The sequence below is a fragment of the Scyliorhinus torazame genome, chromosome 9, assembly GCF_047496885.1.
Source record: "Scyliorhinus torazame isolate Kashiwa2021f chromosome 9, sScyTor2.1, whole genome shotgun sequence".
NCBI lineage: Eukaryota > Metazoa > Chordata > Chondrichthyes > Carcharhiniformes > Scyliorhinidae > Scyliorhinus > Scyliorhinus torazame.
The window spans coordinates 265,458,775-265,478,163 of NC_092715.1; the positions used below are offsets into that span (position 1 = coordinate 265,458,775).

Genomic DNA, 19,389 nt, shown 5'->3' on the forward strand with positions numbered 1-19,389 from the left:
GAGGAGCTACCAACTGAGCGATGGCTAACACTCCCGGCAGAGGGACTACAGGACTCCAATCCTCCAGAGCTGCAATCACCAGAGCAAACAACATTCAGTGAATCACCATGTCACAAGCCCCTGGTGACAGACTGGCGACCCGTTCCGGGAATTACTGGCTATGCAAATAGACAAAAGTCTACCTGAGTGCGTCAATAGGTGCAGGTAGAGAAAGAAGAAAATGGCTATTCAGGAGACCTCTCAACAATGCATAACAGCTTGGGAATAGGCCAATAGGGAGGTTACTTGCTGGGTTAGAACGATCATGCTCAGGAATTGGGGAATGATTCACTTTCCTCCTAGAATGGGTAGAAACACACAATGAAATATTCACAGAAATCTATTGGCATTGAGAGCCACAGCTGATGGACATTACGAGTGGTGCTGTTGTGGATTTACGATCAGCATTTCTTACACAAATTTCTTATTCCAGCTGGGTAACCGATCGCAGCCAGGTTCCAATTTACACATCTGATAAAAGGAAAATAAATCAACCTGTTGCTCCGTAACCAGGTGCAGCGAGAGGTGGAGATAGATTTGGCACTATTAGCACAGAGGAGTGGCACTTCCTTCAACACCTTTGCAACAGCCAGAAACGGAGTGAAAACTCTGCACGTGTTGGGGAAGAATATCTTCATTTGGTAAATGTGAGTCAACCTGGGGAGTCTAAACGGTGGGCGGGCTAACCATTGGACTTCAAAGTTAGGCATATCTTAAAAACACCCCTCCCACAAATCTAAACCACCTCCTAGCATTTTAATGAGTGATATTTCCAGCGAATTGCAAAGATTTGTGTTGACAAATTGACTGCCGTATGTCCTACATCACTTGTGAAGTCAATTCATGGTGGTATTTAATTTGGCGGCAAGGGATTTTGGAAATCCTGAGGATGTGATAGGTGCTATATAAAGGCACACCTTCCCTCCTTCAATATACCACGGGAGGCTGGTTTAGCACAGTGGGCTAAATCGCTGGCTTTTAAAAAGCAGACCAAGGCAGGCCAGCAGCACGGTTCAATTCCCGTACCAGCCTCCCCGAACAGGCGCCGGAATGTGGCGACTAGGGGCTTTTCACAGTAACTTACATTGAAGCCTACTCGTGACAATAAGCGATTTTCATTTCATTTCATTTCACAGGCTACAGGTGGCGAAATGCATTGAACCCTCCAAACCCAGGGACTTCAGCTTCACCTGCATCCCCGTGGCTTTGGGAGATTAAAAGGATAACAATGGTGGCACTTAAACACAACTTATTTTATTTGATCAGTTTAAAACCAAGTCCGTTTCAATAGGTTAGGAGACAAAAAAGAACACATCCTGCGCCCGAAACGCGCTCACTTGCGCCCCACTTACAAACGGCAATACAAAATTAGACATTTTATTTCTCTGGTCCTTACAAGAACTTTATACCCCCATGGTCGATCGGTTAATGAAATAAATCAACTCAAATCAAACCAATATCCAGTGTCGTTACCATCACCAATTAAATCTTTTTGATCAAAATAAAAAAAATGGGAGACAAGGCACCTGTGTTACTGCGCAGAACTCTAAAGACTTTTAGAGTGTCTGGCCAGTTCATATACTTTTATTGTAACTTGCTCTTTGTCTTGTAACTGTAACATAGAAAAAACTTCAATCAAATGACAAACGAAACCCCCCGGAAAGGCAGTTAGAATAGCATTTGTAAAGTATAAAAGTATGTTATTCCACACAGTCCTATTAAAATAAAATGCTGTCACAAATACATAGCATGTCAATCAGCAGCTGAAACTCAGGCACTAATGGACCGGCTGCCGATTTCCAGCTTTTTCTTTTAAACTAGCTCAGTTTTTAAAAAAAAAAAACACCTGGATTACAAAATATTGAGTTCTACAATTCCGTGTCTCTGTATTTGGTTGGCTGCGGTGCTTGTTGTGCATAATAACCGCGTTTCGAATGGTCGGCTAGTTGTCGGCGGTACTGCTCCTCCAGCTCCTCCTCGTCCTCGACACTGTAGACGGCTCCACTTGGGTCGTGATAGGATTGTGACGACAGGGGTTTCTGGTGTTCGGGAGGCCTAGATCACGGAGAAAAACAGTCTCTCAGTCGCGAAAAGACCGGGAAAGGCTAAAAAGTGAAAGATCCGTGAATGGCAATGACCAGGACGAGGAGTCGCTCGCACTCGAAACGCGGAGTCTATTTCCTCTCTCCGCAGACGCTGCCGAGTGTTTTTTTAGCATTTTATTTTTTTATTTTGTAACAAATACTGCCGATGTAGCATTCACCTCTGGCACCAAAACAAAACACCAATAAGATTTAGATGCCATTTCTCCGCAACCTGGAGCAGCACGGTAGCACAAGTGGCTAGCACTGCGGCTTCACAGCGCCAGGGTCCCGGGCTCGATTCCCTGCTGGGTCACTGCCTGTGCAGAGTCTGCACGTTCTCCCTGTGTCTGCGTGGGTTTCCTCCGGGTGCTCCGGTTTCCTCCCACAGACCAAAGACGTGCAGGTTAGGTGGATTGACCATGATAAATTGCCTTTACTGACCAAAAAGGTTAGGAGGGGTATTTGGGTTACGGGGATAGGGTGGAAGTGAGAGCTTAAGTGGGTCGGTGCAGACTCGATGGGCCGAATGGCCTCCTTCTGCACTGTATGTTCTATGTTAACCTTCCCCCCCACAAGTTGATTTCATTCATTACTCTCCCTTCTCATAGAATCATAGAATTTACAGTGCAGCAGGAGGTCATTCGGCCCATTAGATCTGCACCGGCCCTTGGAAAGAGCACCCTACTCAAGCCCACACCTCCACCCTATCCTCGTAACACCACTTAACATTTTTGGACATAAAGGGCAATTTAGCATGGCCAATCCACCAAACCTGAACATCTTTGGACTGTGGGAGGAAACCCACGCACACACGGGGAGAACGTGCCGACTCCGCACAGATAGAGACCCAAGCCGCGAATCGAACCAGGGACCCCGGGAGCTGTGAAGCAACAGTGCTAACCACTGTGCTACCGTGCTGCCCACTACCATCAAAGCATTTGCCCTCCTATTAAAACAGTGGCTGGAATTTTCCCACCGTTCCACGCTGCACCAGGAAAGAAGTATTTCCATTGGCTGCTGCCACTTTGGGATGTCCTGAGGTTGGTGCTGTACAAATGCGACTTCTTTCCTCCATCCAATAATGTTCTACCTGCTCTCTCTTCCCAGGTCATGGTCGTGACCAGCTTCTGGGACCAATCCGAAATGTCGGATTTATCCATTCTTGTCACTCCCCGTCAGAAGGACTTCATCGGCTGCAGGGCACTTTGTAATATCTTGGGGGGGGGGGGGGGGGGGAGGGGGGGGGGGTCCTGAAAAGTGCTATCAAAATGCAAGGGTCTTTTTTCATCTATGAAAAGAGTTTACAGACGGCAGAAAAGCAGGGGGGGTGGGGAAAACAGGAGAGGAGTTGTCCAATCATGAAACCATGGTACTCCCTCCAGTCTGGAGTGTAGGGCAGGAAATGAAGCAGCTTTTCAGTTTTGTACAACACTCTGATGTACCCCATAGCCAAGAGGGAAATCAGGTAAACTCAGGAATAGAAGGTTTTGCCTGATGGGGTGAGAGTTGACTCATCTGGACCAGCATAGACCAGTCAGGCTGAATGGTCTCCCCTGCGTTCTACGGGGAGTTGAGTGGGAAAACGAACAGCAAAAGGTTTACCCACGGGATTCCTGGTGGATTGGCTTTCGATCGGGCCACTTGATGGGAGTGCCTCCCCAAGGTTGAAATCTCCAGTTTGGGGGTTTGAGCGAGAAACACACAGTCGGCCCTCGCAGCCACAGAAGAACCTGCTTCGGGCCATTGAGAACATTGACCCCCACCCAGCCCTTCTCCACCCTGGGTGACAGCAGGACAGGCAAAGCTTGTGACACAGGCCTTAAAAAGAAAGTCTTACCGTTATATAAACACACAACAGCAGAATACAACGTCAAAGGATGGGACAATCAAATTACAGCAACTAACTAATCATGGGCTGGTGTGACCCATCTCAGTCTTTGTCACCAAGACTCAAGGGACAGAGGGAATAGCAGAAAGCCTACCTGTAGGCCTACCTGGTTCACTTGTACTTCAACCCCAATTGCCCACTTTTCAATCCTACACACCTCAATACCCCAACTAAAATCTCAGTCCCAAAAGCTTCAACTCACTGCCAACATTCACAGGCTGACCGAGAGGAAGAACCATTCTCATGAGTTTGCTACACTCGATGAAGGCGACTCTGGACTTTCCCCCGAATGACCTAGTTCTAATTTCAAGAATCTGTTCCCTTGTTCTGCACTCTCTCCCCCCTCCCCCCCCCCCCCCCCCCCCCCCCACAGAACCGGAGGATATCATCTGGGGCCCTCTCTCCCCTAAAAAGCCGTCGAGGCTTGAGGAAGGCCGCACAGGCGCCAGAATGTGGCGACTAGGGGCTTTTCACAGTAACTTCATTTGAAGCCTACTTGTGACAACAAGCGATTTTCATTTTCAAGAAATGAAAATTTAAAAATTGTGATGAATGTATTTCTCGTTGACCAAGGGGATTTAAAGGTTACTGTATTAACTTGGTTCCACCAGTTATGAATGAACTATAAATGTTTATTAACAATAACTATTTAAGGGCGGCACGGTGGCGCAGTGGTTAGCACTGCTGCCTTACGGCACCGGGGACCCGGGTTCGATCCCGGCTCTGGGTCACTGTCCGTGTGGAGTTTGCACATTCTCCCCGTGTCTGCGTGGGTCTCACCCCCACAACCCAAAGATGTGCAAGGTAGGTGGATTGGCCACGCTAAATTGCCCCTTAATTGGAAAAAAACGAATTGGGTAATCTAAAATAAAACAAAAACAATAACTATTGACAGGGCGATGCAGGTTCAACGCTTCCAGTCACGTCTGTAGATTCTAACGGAGCAAACTTCCGCCCTCTATTCGGGTTATTCCCCCCCGCTAGTTACCGACTGGATGGGCGGCCCACATGACCCTGCCCAAGATGGCCCCTGCTACTGCAGTTACAAAACCAAGGTCCATCTCAACACGATCTAATCGAATAGCAGAGGAGATGCCAAAGAATGACTGGCCTCTTGCTCCGAGTGATGAAGTACGGCACACTGCTTTACCTTTGGAGTGGAGGATGTTCAGCTTTAGATAATTTTGAAGGGACTGCGTAGATATCTGCATTCCTCTGTGCCAGCTCCAGCTGTAAATGCAAAGAATTTATCTTGTTAAAGTCAGCCACTTGGCCGTCTGCATCCAATTCACCAAAACTATCTAAGCAAAACTGTTTGAAGGAATGGGGGAGGGAGCAGGAGAGAGATAAAGTAAAGAGTGCACAATTCCTACTAACATATATATATTATCAAGAGGGCAGCAGGGTGGCACAGTGTTTAGCACCGCTGCATCACAGCGCCAGGGACACGGGTTCAATTCCGGCCTCGGGTGACGGGAGTCTGCACGTTCTCCCCGTGTCTGCGTGGGTTTCCTCCGGGTGCTCCGGTTTCCACTCAGTCCATAGATGTGCAGGTTAGGTGGATTGTCCACGCTAAATTGCTGCTTAATGTCCAACGGTGTGCAGGTTAGGTGTGGTTACGGAGATAGGGTGAGGGAGTGGGCCGAGGTGGGGGTGTTCTTTCAGAGGATCGGCACAGCCTCGGTCGGCCGATCAGCCTCCTTCCGCACTGCAGGGATTCTCTATGATCGTACTGTGCTGCAAAATAAAAAAATGCCCCAAATTCTTTCACAAAACCCTGCACAATTTCCAGCAGATCTTTCTAGGGAGTAAAACTTTGCATCCACTTTATGGAAATGGGAGGTCGTCGTTTGGACCATCGCGCCCGCGCTGCCCCTTTGAAAGTGCAATCCAATTAATCCCACTCCCCTGCTCTTTCCCCGCAATCTCGTTCCTCCTATAATCATTCATCCAATTTCACCGCCTTTTCAGGCAGAATCTTTCAGATCAGAACAACTTTCTGAGCAAAACAAAATATCCTTCAGCTCCCACCTGGTTCTTCCGGCCAATTGTTTGCCCCGGAAAAGGGTTGCAAACTCTCGTTTAAGTAATTTCTAAAACACATTGAGCAACTCAACACCACAAAGATCCTGCTCCCAAACAAGTGACCTTCGTGCAAAACCCGTTGAGCAAGGTGAGCGATGCTCAACCGCCGGTTTTGTGCCCCACACGCAAAACTAATAACAATAATCTTTATTATTGTCACAAGTAGGCTTACATTAACACCGCAATGAAGGGACTGTGAAAAGTCCCTCGTCTCCGCATTCCGGCACCTGTTCGGGGAGGCTGGTACGGGAATTGAACCGTGCTGCTGGCCTGCCTTGGTCTGGTACCCAGAGGGAGAATTTAGAATGTCCACATTACCTAACAAGCGCGTCTTTCGGGACTTGTGGGAGGAAACCGGAGCACCCGGAGGAAACCCACGCAGACACGGGGAGAACGTGCAGACTCCGCACAGACAGCGACCCAAGCCGGGAATCGAACCCAGGACCCAGTCCTAACCCCTGTGCTACTGTGCCGCCCACCTTAGTTAGTTCTTCGGGGGGGGGGGGGGACACGATGAGCGGTTAGGGTGAAAAGGACCTGAAAATACAGACTGTTTATTTTCGCAAAAATTACAACGGGTTCTCAGAATTGCTACAGCGCGGGAAGCCATTCAGCCCCTCGTCTGCACCGGCTCCCTGCCCCGATCCTCCCCACAATGCCTGCACATTCTTCCATTTCAGAAAATCCCCCCGCTACCCACCCCCGAGTTCCTCAATTAATCCTACCTCCACCCAAACTCTCATGCAAGAGATCGGGACACCATATTTAAATGGCATTCCGATCTCAGAGGCCCCCAAAGCAATCCCCGACGTCTGCCCCTCTCCCAGCCTGAACACACGATGGGGGGTGGGGGGGGGGGTGAATGTCCAAATTACCTAACAAGCACGTCTTTCAGGACCTGTGGGATGAAACCGGAGCACCCAGAGGAAACCCACGCAGACACGGGGAGAACGTCCGCACAGACAGTGACCCAAGCCGGGAATCAAACCTGGGACCCTGGAGCTGTGAAGCAACAGTGCTAGCCACTGTGTTATAAGCCGCCCACGCAGATTTGCCAAAAATTAATCCCATTGTCGGCAGGATTCACGTCACATCTCGCGAGACTGCGTTGAATCGTGCAAGGCGTTGAGAGCTAGGTAGATCCCGGGAACGAGGTCTCCCCCTTCCAACAGCCACGTGTGCTATGATGAGCTGCTTTACTGGCACAGCGTGGCAGTTGGATCGCGCCCATTAATTTTATTCTTCACGCCCCCCCTCCCCTCCCCCCGGTGGTCATAGAATGCAATGCGTTAGTACACTTAAAAAAAAAAAAAAAAAAATTTTTTTTAGAGTACCCAATTATTTTCTTTTCCAATTAAGGGGCAGTTTAGCGTGGCCAATCCACCTACCCTGTACATCTTTGGGTCGTGGAGGCTAGTCCCACGCAGACACGGGGAGAATGTGTGAACTCCACACGGGCGTCACTACGCTTGACGGAACCCAATTAATCTTCACTCCCTCAAGATCTGCAGAGAGGAAACTATCACCAAGTTGCATCAACAACTTGTATCCTGGAACTCTCCACCCAACAGCACAGTGGGTGTACCTACACTCCAGGGACTTAAGCGGGTTCAAGGGGGCACCTCACCACCACTTCCCCAAGGGGCAATTAGGGATGGATAATAAACACTGACCCGAGTCAGCAATGCTCACATTACCAAAAGCTAGGTCAATTCAATAGGTTTTAGGGAACGTCTTAAAAAAGGAGGAAAGTTAGAGGAGTGGAGGTTTAAAAGAGGAAATGACAGAGTTTGGGGTTCAGGCAGCTGAAGGCACAGTCGCCATTGGTGTAGTGTTTGCAAACAGGTACGCAGACCGCGGTGGGCCAATGCACAAGAACTAGAGCAGGAGGAGGCAATTCAGCTCCATGAGCATGTTCCACCGTTCAATGCGATCATGGCTGATCTCATCCTGGCCTCAACTCCACCGTCCTGCCCGTTCTCCACAAGCCTTCCACCCATTACTAATGGGTCCATCTCCTTAGATTTACTGCTGCTGATGTTCTGTGCGAAAAGGGCAGAGAGCCCGAATGAGAACACTGATTCGAGAGGATGCTTCCCTTTCCCATGGGGAAATCCAAGACTGGGGGGGGGCGGGGGGGGGGAAGAGGTTTAAAAATGAGGGGTCTCCCATCTTATTCTTTCAGGGGCTGTGGGTATGCCTGGCAAGACCAGCATTTGTCGCCCACCCCCTAACTGCCCCGGACCGGAGTGGCTTGCTTCAGAGGAAGGAGTCACGAGCGGTTGAATAAACTCGGTTTGTTCTCACTGGAACGACGGAGGTTGAGGGGCGACCTGATAGAGGGCTACAAAATTATGAGGGGCATAGACAGAGTGGATAGTCAGAGGCTTTTCCCCAGGGTAGAGGGGTCAATTACTAGGGGGCATAGGTTTAAGGTGCGAGGGTCAAGGTTTAGAGGAGATGTACGAGGCAAGTTTTTTTACACAGAGGGTAGTGGGTGCCTGGAACTCGCTGCCGGAGGAGGTGGTGGAAGCAGGGACGATAGTAACATTTAAGGGGCATCTTGACAAATACATGAATAGGATGGGAACAGAGGGATACGGATCCAGGAAGTGTAGAAGATTGTAGTTTAGACGGGCAGCATGGTCGGCACGGGCTTGGAGGGCCGAAGGGCCTGTTCCTGTGCTGTACTTTTCTTTGTTCTTTGTGTCGGCCAGTCCGAGCAAGGACGGCAGATTTCCTTCGGCTAAGAGACATTCGTGAACTAGACGGGATTTTATGACAATCGATGATGAGACTGGCTTTCAATTCCAGGTTAATTAATGCCACCAGCAGCCGCGGTCACCGCAAGACCATGTCGCCCCCCCCCCCCCCCCCCCCCCCCGATGGAGAGGAGGATGAATTTCTCCTCAAGAGGGTCATTTAGTGTTTGGAATTCTCTACCTTCTCTACCTCAGGCCGCAGTGGAGGCTGTGGGTCAAGGCCGAGTTGGGTGGGTTTTTTGATTGCCAAGAGGGTGGAGGGTTCTGGGGGAAAGGGTAGGAAAGCGGAGTTGAGGCCCTCCCAGATCAGCCACGATCTTACTGAACAGAGGAGCAGTTGGAGGGGCCAAATTGCTTACTCCTGACATTATGACCTTGAAATGGCGTCAGGACTGCCTTACCCGTGCATTCTGTGCTTCCTGCAGTTCTTGGAGCCTCAGTGCCCGAGCTTTGTGATCCAGTTTCTCGAATATTTTCACTTTCCCCAGGACCGACTGCTGTCTGTTGCCGTCGGCCAGCACCTCTAACTCCTCCTCGTCGTCTTCGCCGGGGAGTGGCAGAGTCGGGGTGGGTGGCAAGGCCGCTGTCCGGACCCCGAACGTGGGTTTAGAAGCCACAGGGGGGGGCTGTGGCTTGGTGGGTGGGGCCTCCTGACCTCGGGGGTGCTCGCTGCTCCCAGGGCTCGGGCTGCTGTATCGAGAGTCGTACCCGCGGTTGGGATCGTGGTACTGCCGCGACGACTCGTTTACGTAGGAGTGCGCCTCAGCTTTTGGCTTTCATGAATAAAAAGAACATGCAAATGTCAAACCCTTGTGCAACTGCTCATGACACTCAATTGTGACATTTCGCAGCTTTCATTTCAATTCACCGTTGGCGAGAAACGTCCGGAAGGTCAGTGCAGAGGGAACCAGAGTTGACGACACAGGTTGATGACATCGCAACAGTGAAGTTAGAAGATGTAACAGGTTTAAAACCCGGACACGGAATGGGTGCTCCCGTTTCCTCCCACAGTCCAAAGATATGCAAGTTAGGTGGATTGGTCATGATAAATTGCCCCTTAATGTCCAAAAGGTTAGGTGGGGTTACTGGGTTAAGAGGATAGGGTGGAGGTGTGGGGCTTAAGTCGGGTGCTCTTTTCAAGGGCCGGTGCAGTCTCGATGGGCCGAATGGCCTCCTTCTGCACTGTAAATTCTATGATTCTATGGGGGACTGGTCTCGGCTCGAGAGAAGGTGAATGGGGCATTTAGGGCCTTCTATGAGAAGTTACACAGGTCCAAACCGCCTAAGAACGGGAGGGAAATGGTGGAATTCCTGGGATAGGAGTTACGGGAAGACCTAGAAGCTCCGTTGGGAGTTGGAAGATATCAAGGTGGTGCTGAAATTGATGCAGTCGGGAAAGGCACCAGGATGGGTTCCCGGTGGAATTCTATAAAGGATTTGTGGACCAGCTGGCCCTTTTATTGTTGGGGATGTTCAGGGACTCCTTGGAGAGAAGTGCTCTGCCACAGACGCTGGAGCAGGTGTCGAATTCCCTGATCCTGACGGAGGACAAAGATCCTGCAGCCTGCGGGTCACATCATCCGACCTCCCAGTTAAGTGTGGATGCAAAGCTGTTAGCTAAGGTGATGGTGGTAAGACTGGAGCCCCGTCTTCCAGAGGTGCGGAGAAAGAGCAAACGGGATTTGTAAAGGGGCGGAGGTCGATGGCAAACGTGAGGCGGCTGTTGAACGTGGCCCTTATCCCGGGGGAGGGCCGGCTTCCGGAGATCATAATTTTACTTGGTGCAAAGAAAGTGTTGGACCGGGCAGAGTGGGATATCTGTTCGCGATATTAGGGAAATTTGGGTTTGGGTCAGGCTTCATAGTGTGGGCGTGGCCGTTGTATGTAGCCCCATTTGCCAGCGTTTGCACCAACAAAGTGACTTCTGAGCCCTTTCGTCAATACAGGAGCACCAGGCAGGGATGTCCGATGTCCCCTTTGCTGTTTGGGTTAGCAATAGAGCCACTAGCTATGGCACTGAGGACTTTGAAAGCTTGGGAAGGAATAGTTAGAGGAGGGATGGAGCACAGGGTCTCGCTATACACTAACAATTTGGTTTTTTTTTTTTTAATGTATTTTTTTATTCTCCTTTTTCACATTTTCTCCCAAATTTGCACCCACCAACAATAAACAATAATCAGTAACAAATATGTCATTCCCCATATCAATAACAACGATCCCATCCTCCTACCAAACCCCAAACATTAGCCCACATGTTCCCACAAACAAATGACAAAAACGAATTAGGGATCACCCCTAGTCGCCATTAACACACACAGCCCCCCTCCCCCTAACCCTCCCACCCACACGTCCCAATTAAGGTTCGATGTTATCCAGTTCCTGAAAGTGCATAATGAATAATGCCCATGAATTGTGGAACCCCTCCGTCCTTCCTCTCAGTTCAAACTTAACCTTCTCAAGAGTCAAGAATTCCAACAGGTCCCCCCGCCACGCCAAGGCACAGGGTGGAGAGGCCGCTCCCCATCCCAACAGGATCCACCTTCGGGCGATCAACGAGGCGAAGGCTACAACATCTGCTTCTGCACCCTTTCCAACCCTGGCTGGTCCGACACCCCGAATACGGCCTCCCGGGGGCCCAGGTCCAGTTTCACGTGCACCACTTTAGAAATTACCCTAAAAACCTCCTTCCAGTAAACCAACAAATTGTTATTATACGTTAGGAATCCGGAGGCATCAATGGGAGATATTATGGGGATCTTGCACCTTTTTGGGGCCTTTTCTAGCTATAAGCTAAATATAGGAAAGAGCGACTACTTGGTGGTCAGGGCACCGGGGTGGAGAGGGGGATTAGGGGAGTACCGTTCCGGCTAGCAGGAAGTCATTTTCAGCATTTGGGGGTCCAGAGAGCAAGGGACTTGGGAAACTGTGGCGATTGAACTACACGAATCTGGTGGGGAAGGTCGAGGTGGTTCTGCAAAGATGGGACCGTCTCCCACTATTCCTGGCGGGCCGAGTGCAATCGGTTAAGATGAATATCTTGCCGAGATTTGTATTTTTCTTCCAGTGCCTGCCGATGTTCCCGCCTCAGGCGTTCTTCAGAGAGATCAACCGGTTGGTGACTGGGTTTATTTGGGTGGGTAAGGGCCCCAGGATCAGGGGGACGGTGCTCCAGAGGGAGTCATAAACATGGGGGGGCTTGGCCTTGCCAAACTTTCAATATGACCATTGGGGCGGCCAATGCAGAAAAAGTGCGAGAGTGGTCCGGGGATTCGGAGGAGCTGTGGGTCTGGCTGGAAGCAGAGTCTGTGGGGGTTGGGGGGGGGGGGAAGACAAGTTTGGGGGTGTTGGTAACAGCTCCGCTCCCCGTAGTGCCGAAGAAACACTCGACTAACCCAGCAGCTGTAGCCACGTTACGAATTTGGAGGCAATTCTGTCAACATTTCAATTTGAAGGCTACCTCAAGGCGAGCTCCCACCTGTGCAAATCCTTTATTCGAGCCTGCTGGGCCAGATGTGAGGTTTCGGGAGCAGAATGAAGAGGAGTTGGAGAAGATTTGTTTTTCAGAGGGTCAGTTCGCTAACCTAGGGGAACTGAAGGGGGAATATGGGCTTACAGGTGCTGATGGATTCAGATATCTTCAGGTGTGTACCTGGGTCAAAAGGTACTTCCCACCTTGCTCGAGCCGAATTTATCCAGCTCGGGGTCAGGGGTGGCCAGTGTGTCGGGGTTATACCAGCGGAGAGTGGGGGAGGAGACGTGAGGGAGTGAAGGCAAAGTGGGCAGAGGAGCTGGGGCCGATCTTGGACGAGGAGGTTTGGAGCGAGGGCTCGGAGCAGGGTGAACGCGATCTCGTCCTGTGCGTGGCGGAGTCTCATCCAGCTAAAGGTGGCGTTTCGAGCTCGCCTCACGAGGCCAGACGGAGTGGGTTTTTCGATGCGGTGGAGGATAGATGTGATCGGTGTTCGAGGGAGCCGGAGCACCACGCGCACATGTTCTGCTCGTGCTCAAAGCTGGGGGGGGCTTCTGGACGTCCTTTTTTGATTCCGTGTTGGCAATCCTGGACATTGGGCGCGAGCCTTGCCCACTGGTGCCGATTCTGGGGGTTTCGGATATGCCGGAGCCCCGGACACGGGGGAGGGGTGGGGGGACAGAGCAGACATCCTGGCTTTTGTCTCGCATATGGCAAGGAGGCGGATCCTCCTGTGCTTGAGGTTGACTACAGTGCCAAGTGCCTCGGCATGTCTGGGTGACTTGATGGAGTTTTTCCACCTCAAAGAGGTCAAGTTTACCGTGACGGGGTCGGTGGAAGTGTTTTACCGCATATAGCGATATTGTACTTGGAAAAATTGGTCACTGTTAACTGTTGGGGGGGGGGGGGGGGGGGGAAGAAGAAGAGAAGTGGTTTAGTAGTGAGGTTATAGTGCTGTAAGGGTAAGTGGGGGAGGGGTGGGGGTGGGGATTCTTATTGTTCAGTTGTTATTCGGTGTTATTGTATGCTTTGTATAAAAATTGTAATAAAAATATTTCCCCCCCCCACCAAAAAAAAATGCAGCTCTTGGCCGAGGCTTTGGTCACTTTTCTAATATCTCCTCGTGGAGTTCGGTGACAACATCCCTGGGATGTGTTTTGGGATTTTTATTACATTAATTGTGTTGCCCACAAGATGATTCACAAGAGCATCAGACAGAAATCTGACACTGAGCAACAGGAGGAGATAGTAGAGCAGTTGATCAAACGCATGGTCACGCTCAGAGGCTTTATGAAGCAAGTTGGAGAGAGAGAGAGAGAGAGAGAGAGGAGAAACAGGAGAGAGAAGGGAGACAAAGGAGAGAGGAGAGGAGAGAGAGAGGGCAGAGGAGAGAGAAGGAGAGAGAGAGAGAGAGAGAGTGAGAAGAGAGAGAGAGAGGCAGGAGAGAGAAGAGAGGCAAATGAGAGAGGAGATAGAAGAGGAGAGACAGGAGAGAGAGAGGAGAAACAGGAGAGGGAGAGACAGGAGAGAGAGAGAGAGGAGAAACAGGAGAGAGAGAGAGGAGAAACAGGAGAGAGAGGAGAAACAGGAGAGAGAGGAGAAACAGGAGAGAGAAGAAACAGGAGAGAGAAGGGAGAGACAAGGGAGGCAAAGGAGGAGGGGAGAGGAGAGAGAGAGAGAGAGAGGAGAGAGAGAGAGAGGAGAGAGAGAGAGACAGGAGGGAGAAGAGAGGCAAGGGAGAGAGAAGAGGAGAGACAGGAGAGAGAAAGGAGAGAGGAGAGAGAAGAGAGGCAAGGGAGAGAAGAGAGAGAAAAGGAGAGAGAAGAGAGAAAGAGAGAGGAATTTAGAGAGGGTCCAGAGTTTAGGGCACAGACAGCTGAATCCATGGCCGCCAACACTTAAAAGCTGGGATGTACAAAGACGTCAGCATTGGAAGAGGGCAGAGATTTGAGGGCTGTAAGGCTGGGTGAGGTTTCAGATAAAGGGAGCGGGGTGGCCATGAAAGTATGTGAAAGGGGCAAGAATTTCCAAACCGGGACATTATCGGACTAGAAGCCAGAGCAAGTCAGCAAGCACAGGGGTTGATGGATTCTGCTCAACAATTCTCTCAGGTGTAACAAAAGCAAGAGTTGATCTTGTGCAAAGTTAGGAAGTTAATGACACCCGTTACCTTGGGCGGTTCCGGCTTAAAATCTGGAGGGGGGCTGGGATCACGGAGGACCTCCCTGCTACCTGCTCTCCTCATTTGTCCTCGCGCTACGAGCGGTTCTGGAGTCTGCTTCCGCTAAAAACACAAACAAATCATTGACAGGGTGAGGTACACGTGCGACAATTGTGGCAGGACAGTTGTAAACGAAAAATCCCACAAGAACTATATTAAAGAGGTTACAATTTACAACTCATCCATTTCCAGTCATCCAACCTCAATAGTGTAAATCATCGTAGCCACAACTTTGCACAACTCCAATCTTATGCAGTAAAAATACAAATTAAAAACTCAACAGATGACTTGACAGGGTGAATGGGGAGAGGATTACGGTGGCACAGTGGTTAGAGCTGCTGCCTCGCAACGCCAGTGACCCGGGTTCAATTCCGGCCACGGGTGTCTGTGTGGAGTTTGCACCTTCTCCCTCATGTCTGCGTGGGTTTCCTCTGGGTACTCCGGTTCCCTCCCACAGTCCAAAGCTATGCAGGTTATGGGTTACGGGGATAGGGCGGAGAAGTGAGCCTAGGTAGGGTGCTCTTTCAGAGGATCAGTGCAGACTCGACGGGCTGAATGGTCTCCTACTGTATGGATTCTACAATTCTATAGAAGTCAGATAGCTTCAAAGCCGATACCCCGTAACGCAGGAAGCTAAAATTAGGGAACATAGTTTGAAAATAAGGGGTCCCCCATTTAAGACAGGAGGTGGTCTTGAGGCGCAGGTCAGATGTTCCAGGTTCGAGACCCACCCCAGGACCCGATGGCCGAGGAAGGCGTGTTCATAACGCGGACAACCAGGTAGAGAGTGTGAACCTGCAAAATCCTTCTGTACACACCAATGGCTGTGGAGCTGGTCAGCTCCCATTGGCCACGCTTGATGTGGAGTGGAGCCCCTCGCGTTATAAGCCTCTGGGGACTGACTGGCGACCTGTTTCGGGAATTACTAGCTGCACGAACGGACAAAAGTCTGCCATACTAGGCGCAGGAAGAGAATTGGAATTTTGAGGCGGATGAGGAGAATCATTTTTCTTTCCGAGCGTCGGGAGTCTGTGAAAGTCTCTTACCCGGTGAGCAGCGGATGCTGGGTCACAAACAGGAAAGTGGAGTTGAAGTCACCGCCAGACCAGCCATGATTTTATCAAGGGGCAGAGGAGGCAGAATGGCGTGCTCCTAATTGCGAGTAAGGTACGTACTCGGGATTTTACATTCCAAAAGTAAAGGGACCTCAATGCACCAGGCGAGACCGGTTCCCTGTTCACAGGGTAAAGTTGGAGACTCTAAAACTAGGGGTCATAAATGTAAGATGGCCGCCAGTAAAGTCGGTCAGGATTTCGGGAGAGATTCCCTCACTCCGCATGTAGTTCATTACCACCGGAGACGACAAAATGAAGTGCAACGGTGTGTTCAAGGGAAAGCTGGATAAACGTATGAGAGAGTCTGGGACAGAAGGATGTGCCAATAGAGTGAGATGAAGAGAGGTCGGAGGAGTCTTGAATGGGGCATAAACGGCAAAAGTTGGTTTGATGGCCTGTTTTTTTGTGCTGTGAATTCTTATAATTTAAGTGCAGAGCGCCTTCCACGTTTGAAGGTTAATACACATCCCAATCGTGTTACCCTCACCTCTTCTACCTGGACAGGCTCTGATGATCTTGCAACAGAAGAGATACGAGGCTCGTTCATTGGCTCATCCAGCTCGTTGTCTGTGTAGGCTCCACCCTCGTTGTCGGTATCATCGTAGTCGCTCATCAATCGGCTGTCACAGCTCAGGTAGTCAGCCCCCATTGCCGACAGATAGGACATGCGGTCATCGGGCATCTCAAGGTCTTCGCCCCCTAGTCCATCCGCCTAAATTAAAAATAGGGAAGTTAAAGCATTACACAAACAAACAAACAAAAACAACCCCACAATTTCCCACCCAGATATCGGAGAAACGCCCATTCCCTCCTCCCAAACAGGAAATAGTGATCAACAACTTTGACTGCTCTGGCCGGGGAAGGGGACACGGAAGGATGGTTTACAAACATACTCCCTCTTAAGAGGATGTGGGATTCCTCCAATGATCCCCCAGGGATTTCAGAATATCCCGGTTTTCTCCGACCCGAGCAAAAGGCACGGTTAGGTCCATGTTCTGGGCCTCTCGAGGAGAGCAAGCAGGATTTTCCCAACAAAACCCAAACATTGATCAGAATCTGATCTCGTCGGCTTTGTAAAAGTTGCCGCATTGTAGAGCACCAAATTTATTTTATTTTTAAAACTTGGGTTGTTACATCGATAAATCCCGAGCATCGCTGCGGATTAAAATGCTGGTCTCCGCTCCAAGGACACACACTGTGGCACATTTGGCAACTGCAAATAGTTGTGTGGAAACTCTTCAAAAGAATTCAAATGATTTGAAAAGAGGCACACATGCGCCGGGAACACACACCGGAAACCAAAACGGTTCAACGGCTCATCAGCTTCCCCAATTTCATTGTGCCGCTAACCAATCGCTATTAACTGGAGCAACCTGTAGAGTGGTGCAGTTAACAAAGCAAACACAGGCAGCTCATTGGGAAAATCCTAAACTACGACTCACATGCTTTTTACAGCTATGGATCATTAATACTTAAGGAAGGTTGATTTGAGCATGGCTCTGGTTAATGAGAAAGGCTCCAGTGCGAAAGTGCAAGATTAGCTAAGGTCGCTGAAGTGTATTGGGCCGGGGGCAAAAAGAAACTTGCACTGAATTGAAATGTAGTTTTATCTAAATGAATTGATGGGTAGGTGGGGGAGGAAGAGAAAAAGAAAGCAAACACACGGAACGAGTCTCCCTGTTCTCCACTCTTTCTCCTAAGAGGAGCAGCCTGTGCATCTTCTCAAATGTGGTTATTCTTTTGCAACACAAATGTGTTAATTACTGACCCGCACAGCTCAGGTCGATCAAGAAATACGACAGAAGGAACGAACAGAGACACGTTTTGGCTCAAAAAACTAACAAACATCGTGCATCGACTAAACATCCCAGTTTGACAAGACTGCAGTTGGCCTCAGGGCTCCCTCCCAAGTCCTACGCAGCGACTGGTGTACACGCTGGGTAATCATTAACATCCGAAGATCGCTACAATGAGTCCGACTTTAAAAATGGTGTTTGAATAACCTGTGCAATGTGAGGCTCGTGCGATACATACCTTGCCTTCCGAAACCCAAACCGCAGAAGCCTGATGATCTCTTATCACATCCTTCAGCAATCCGTACCACCCATCATGGGAGGCATTCAGGTCAATCGTCTCTGTAATATTCAAAAAACAGAGATAAAGGTTCTCCCCTCTTCTATGTAAGATGTTGGAAGCAATTACAATCACCACGAGAACAGAGAATTCGGCACAAAGCAAATCGTAGATGTACTCGAGAATCCATTCGGATTCAGACCGCGTCCACATTAACCTCCCCCACCCCGGGTAGATCTTTAGGGAAGTACAAAGGTAGCATTGAAGTTACAGACACTGGCCATTTGGCCCGACTGGTCTATGATGCGCTTCCCCAATCCTTTTAACACAGCAAATGGACATCAGAATAAAACTGGGTCCTCAGCCCCACCTCCCCTCCGTTGCAAAGATGCTCATGCAAAGTTACTCATTTTCCCCCTGTACACTGGGTTGGATTCGACCTTCAGGAAGAAGCCCCCACGGCCCCAGTGGCAATGCTCAGGGACAGCTCACCCCACTTTGAGCTTTCAGCCAATTGAGCCTTTAATCGTAACGGTGCAAGACTTCACCTCTCTCCAGGAAGATGGCCCGACCTACTGGAGACTGGCGGCTCTGCTGTGTCACAGGGAGCGGTGGTCGCTGTTGGTACTGCAGGAGGGAGAGAAACATGGGTAATTCTGGGATGTCGCCAGGGCAAGGCGGGCAGGCGGGTGAATACAGTGAGGGGGGTCTCCAATTGGCACCAGGGATCTGGAGGAGGTGGCATCTCCCCGCCCCCTCACTGACCAGGAAATTGGAGGCACACCATGCTGGTTCACCCACCTCGATTCCCACCATCAGGTGGCCTGTGTAATTCAACCCACACAATGACGTGGATAATAATCGTTCAATTTAAAATCAAGGGTTTCTAATCCACAAGAGCATCCAAGTTGTTTGTTTTATGTTATGATCGTGGATAGATTGAATTTAAAGAAAAGAGACAGACTTGCATTTGTATAGCACCTTTCACAACCATTGGATGTCCCACGACAGCCACTGTTACCTTTGAAGTGTGGTCACTGTCATGTAGGAAATGTGCCAGCCAATTTCTGCACAGCAAGCTCCCACAACGCCAATGCGATCACGGCCCTAGTGCCTCAGCTTTGGGGATGTGACCGAGGGGCGAATATTAGTCAGGACACCGGGGAGAACTCCACTGCTCTTCTGCAACTTAAGTGCCACGGGATCTTTTACACCTACCCGAGCAGGCAGATGGGGCCTCGGGTAAATGCCTCGTCCAAAAAACAACACCCATGATAATGCAGCATTCCGTTAGTAGTGCACTGCAGATTTTTATACCAGAGTCCTGGTGGGATTTGAACCTGGAATCTTGTGATGCAAAGAGAGAGCGTTACCCACTCGGCCACAGCTAACACAAAGCCTACCGGGGAAGCAAGAACCATGGAAAAGACACTGAAATATACATATGGATTAGGAGTCGGCCCCTCGAGCCTGCTCCACCATTCAATAAGATCATGGCTGATCTGATTGTAACCTCAAGCCTACATCCTTCTGAAGCAGGTAAGGTTTCACCCCTTGTTTAACAGGAATCTATCGCGCTCTGCCTTAAAATTATTCAAAGACTCTGCCTTTTGACGGTGAGAGTTCCAGAGACTCGCCACACAGAGAATTTCA

At 49.9% G+C, this 19,389-nt stretch overlaps 1 protein-coding gene across 8 annotated transcripts in view; it reads right to left on the reverse strand.

Moving 5' to 3' along the window:
* Positions 1–1,277: 1,277 nt before the first annotated feature.
* Positions 1,278–19,389, reverse strand: part of tjp2a (tight junction protein 2a (zona occludens 2)) — a 184,537-nt gene continuing 166,425 nt past the window's right edge. For 6 of the 8 annotated variants that reach the window (XM_072517406.1, XM_072517405.1, XM_072517401.1 and 3 more), the window contains exons 18-23: positions 17,698–17,798; positions 16,151–16,375; positions 14,498–14,611; positions 9,260–9,631; positions 5,162–5,241; positions 1,278–2,094 (exon numbers count right to left, since the gene is read on the reverse strand). In XM_072517406.1, the coding sequence (XP_072373507.1) occupies positions 1,908–2,094; positions 5,162–5,241; positions 9,260–9,631; positions 14,498–14,611; positions 16,151–16,375; positions 17,698–17,798 (1,079 nt within the window). In that variant the 3' untranslated portion in view covers positions 1,278–1,907. The remainder of the gene's footprint in view (positions 2,095–5,161; positions 5,242–9,259; positions 9,632–14,497; positions 14,612–16,150; positions 16,376–17,697; positions 17,799–19,389) is intronic. The other 2 variants (XM_072517402.1, XM_072517408.1) reach the window with 2 other exon arrangements.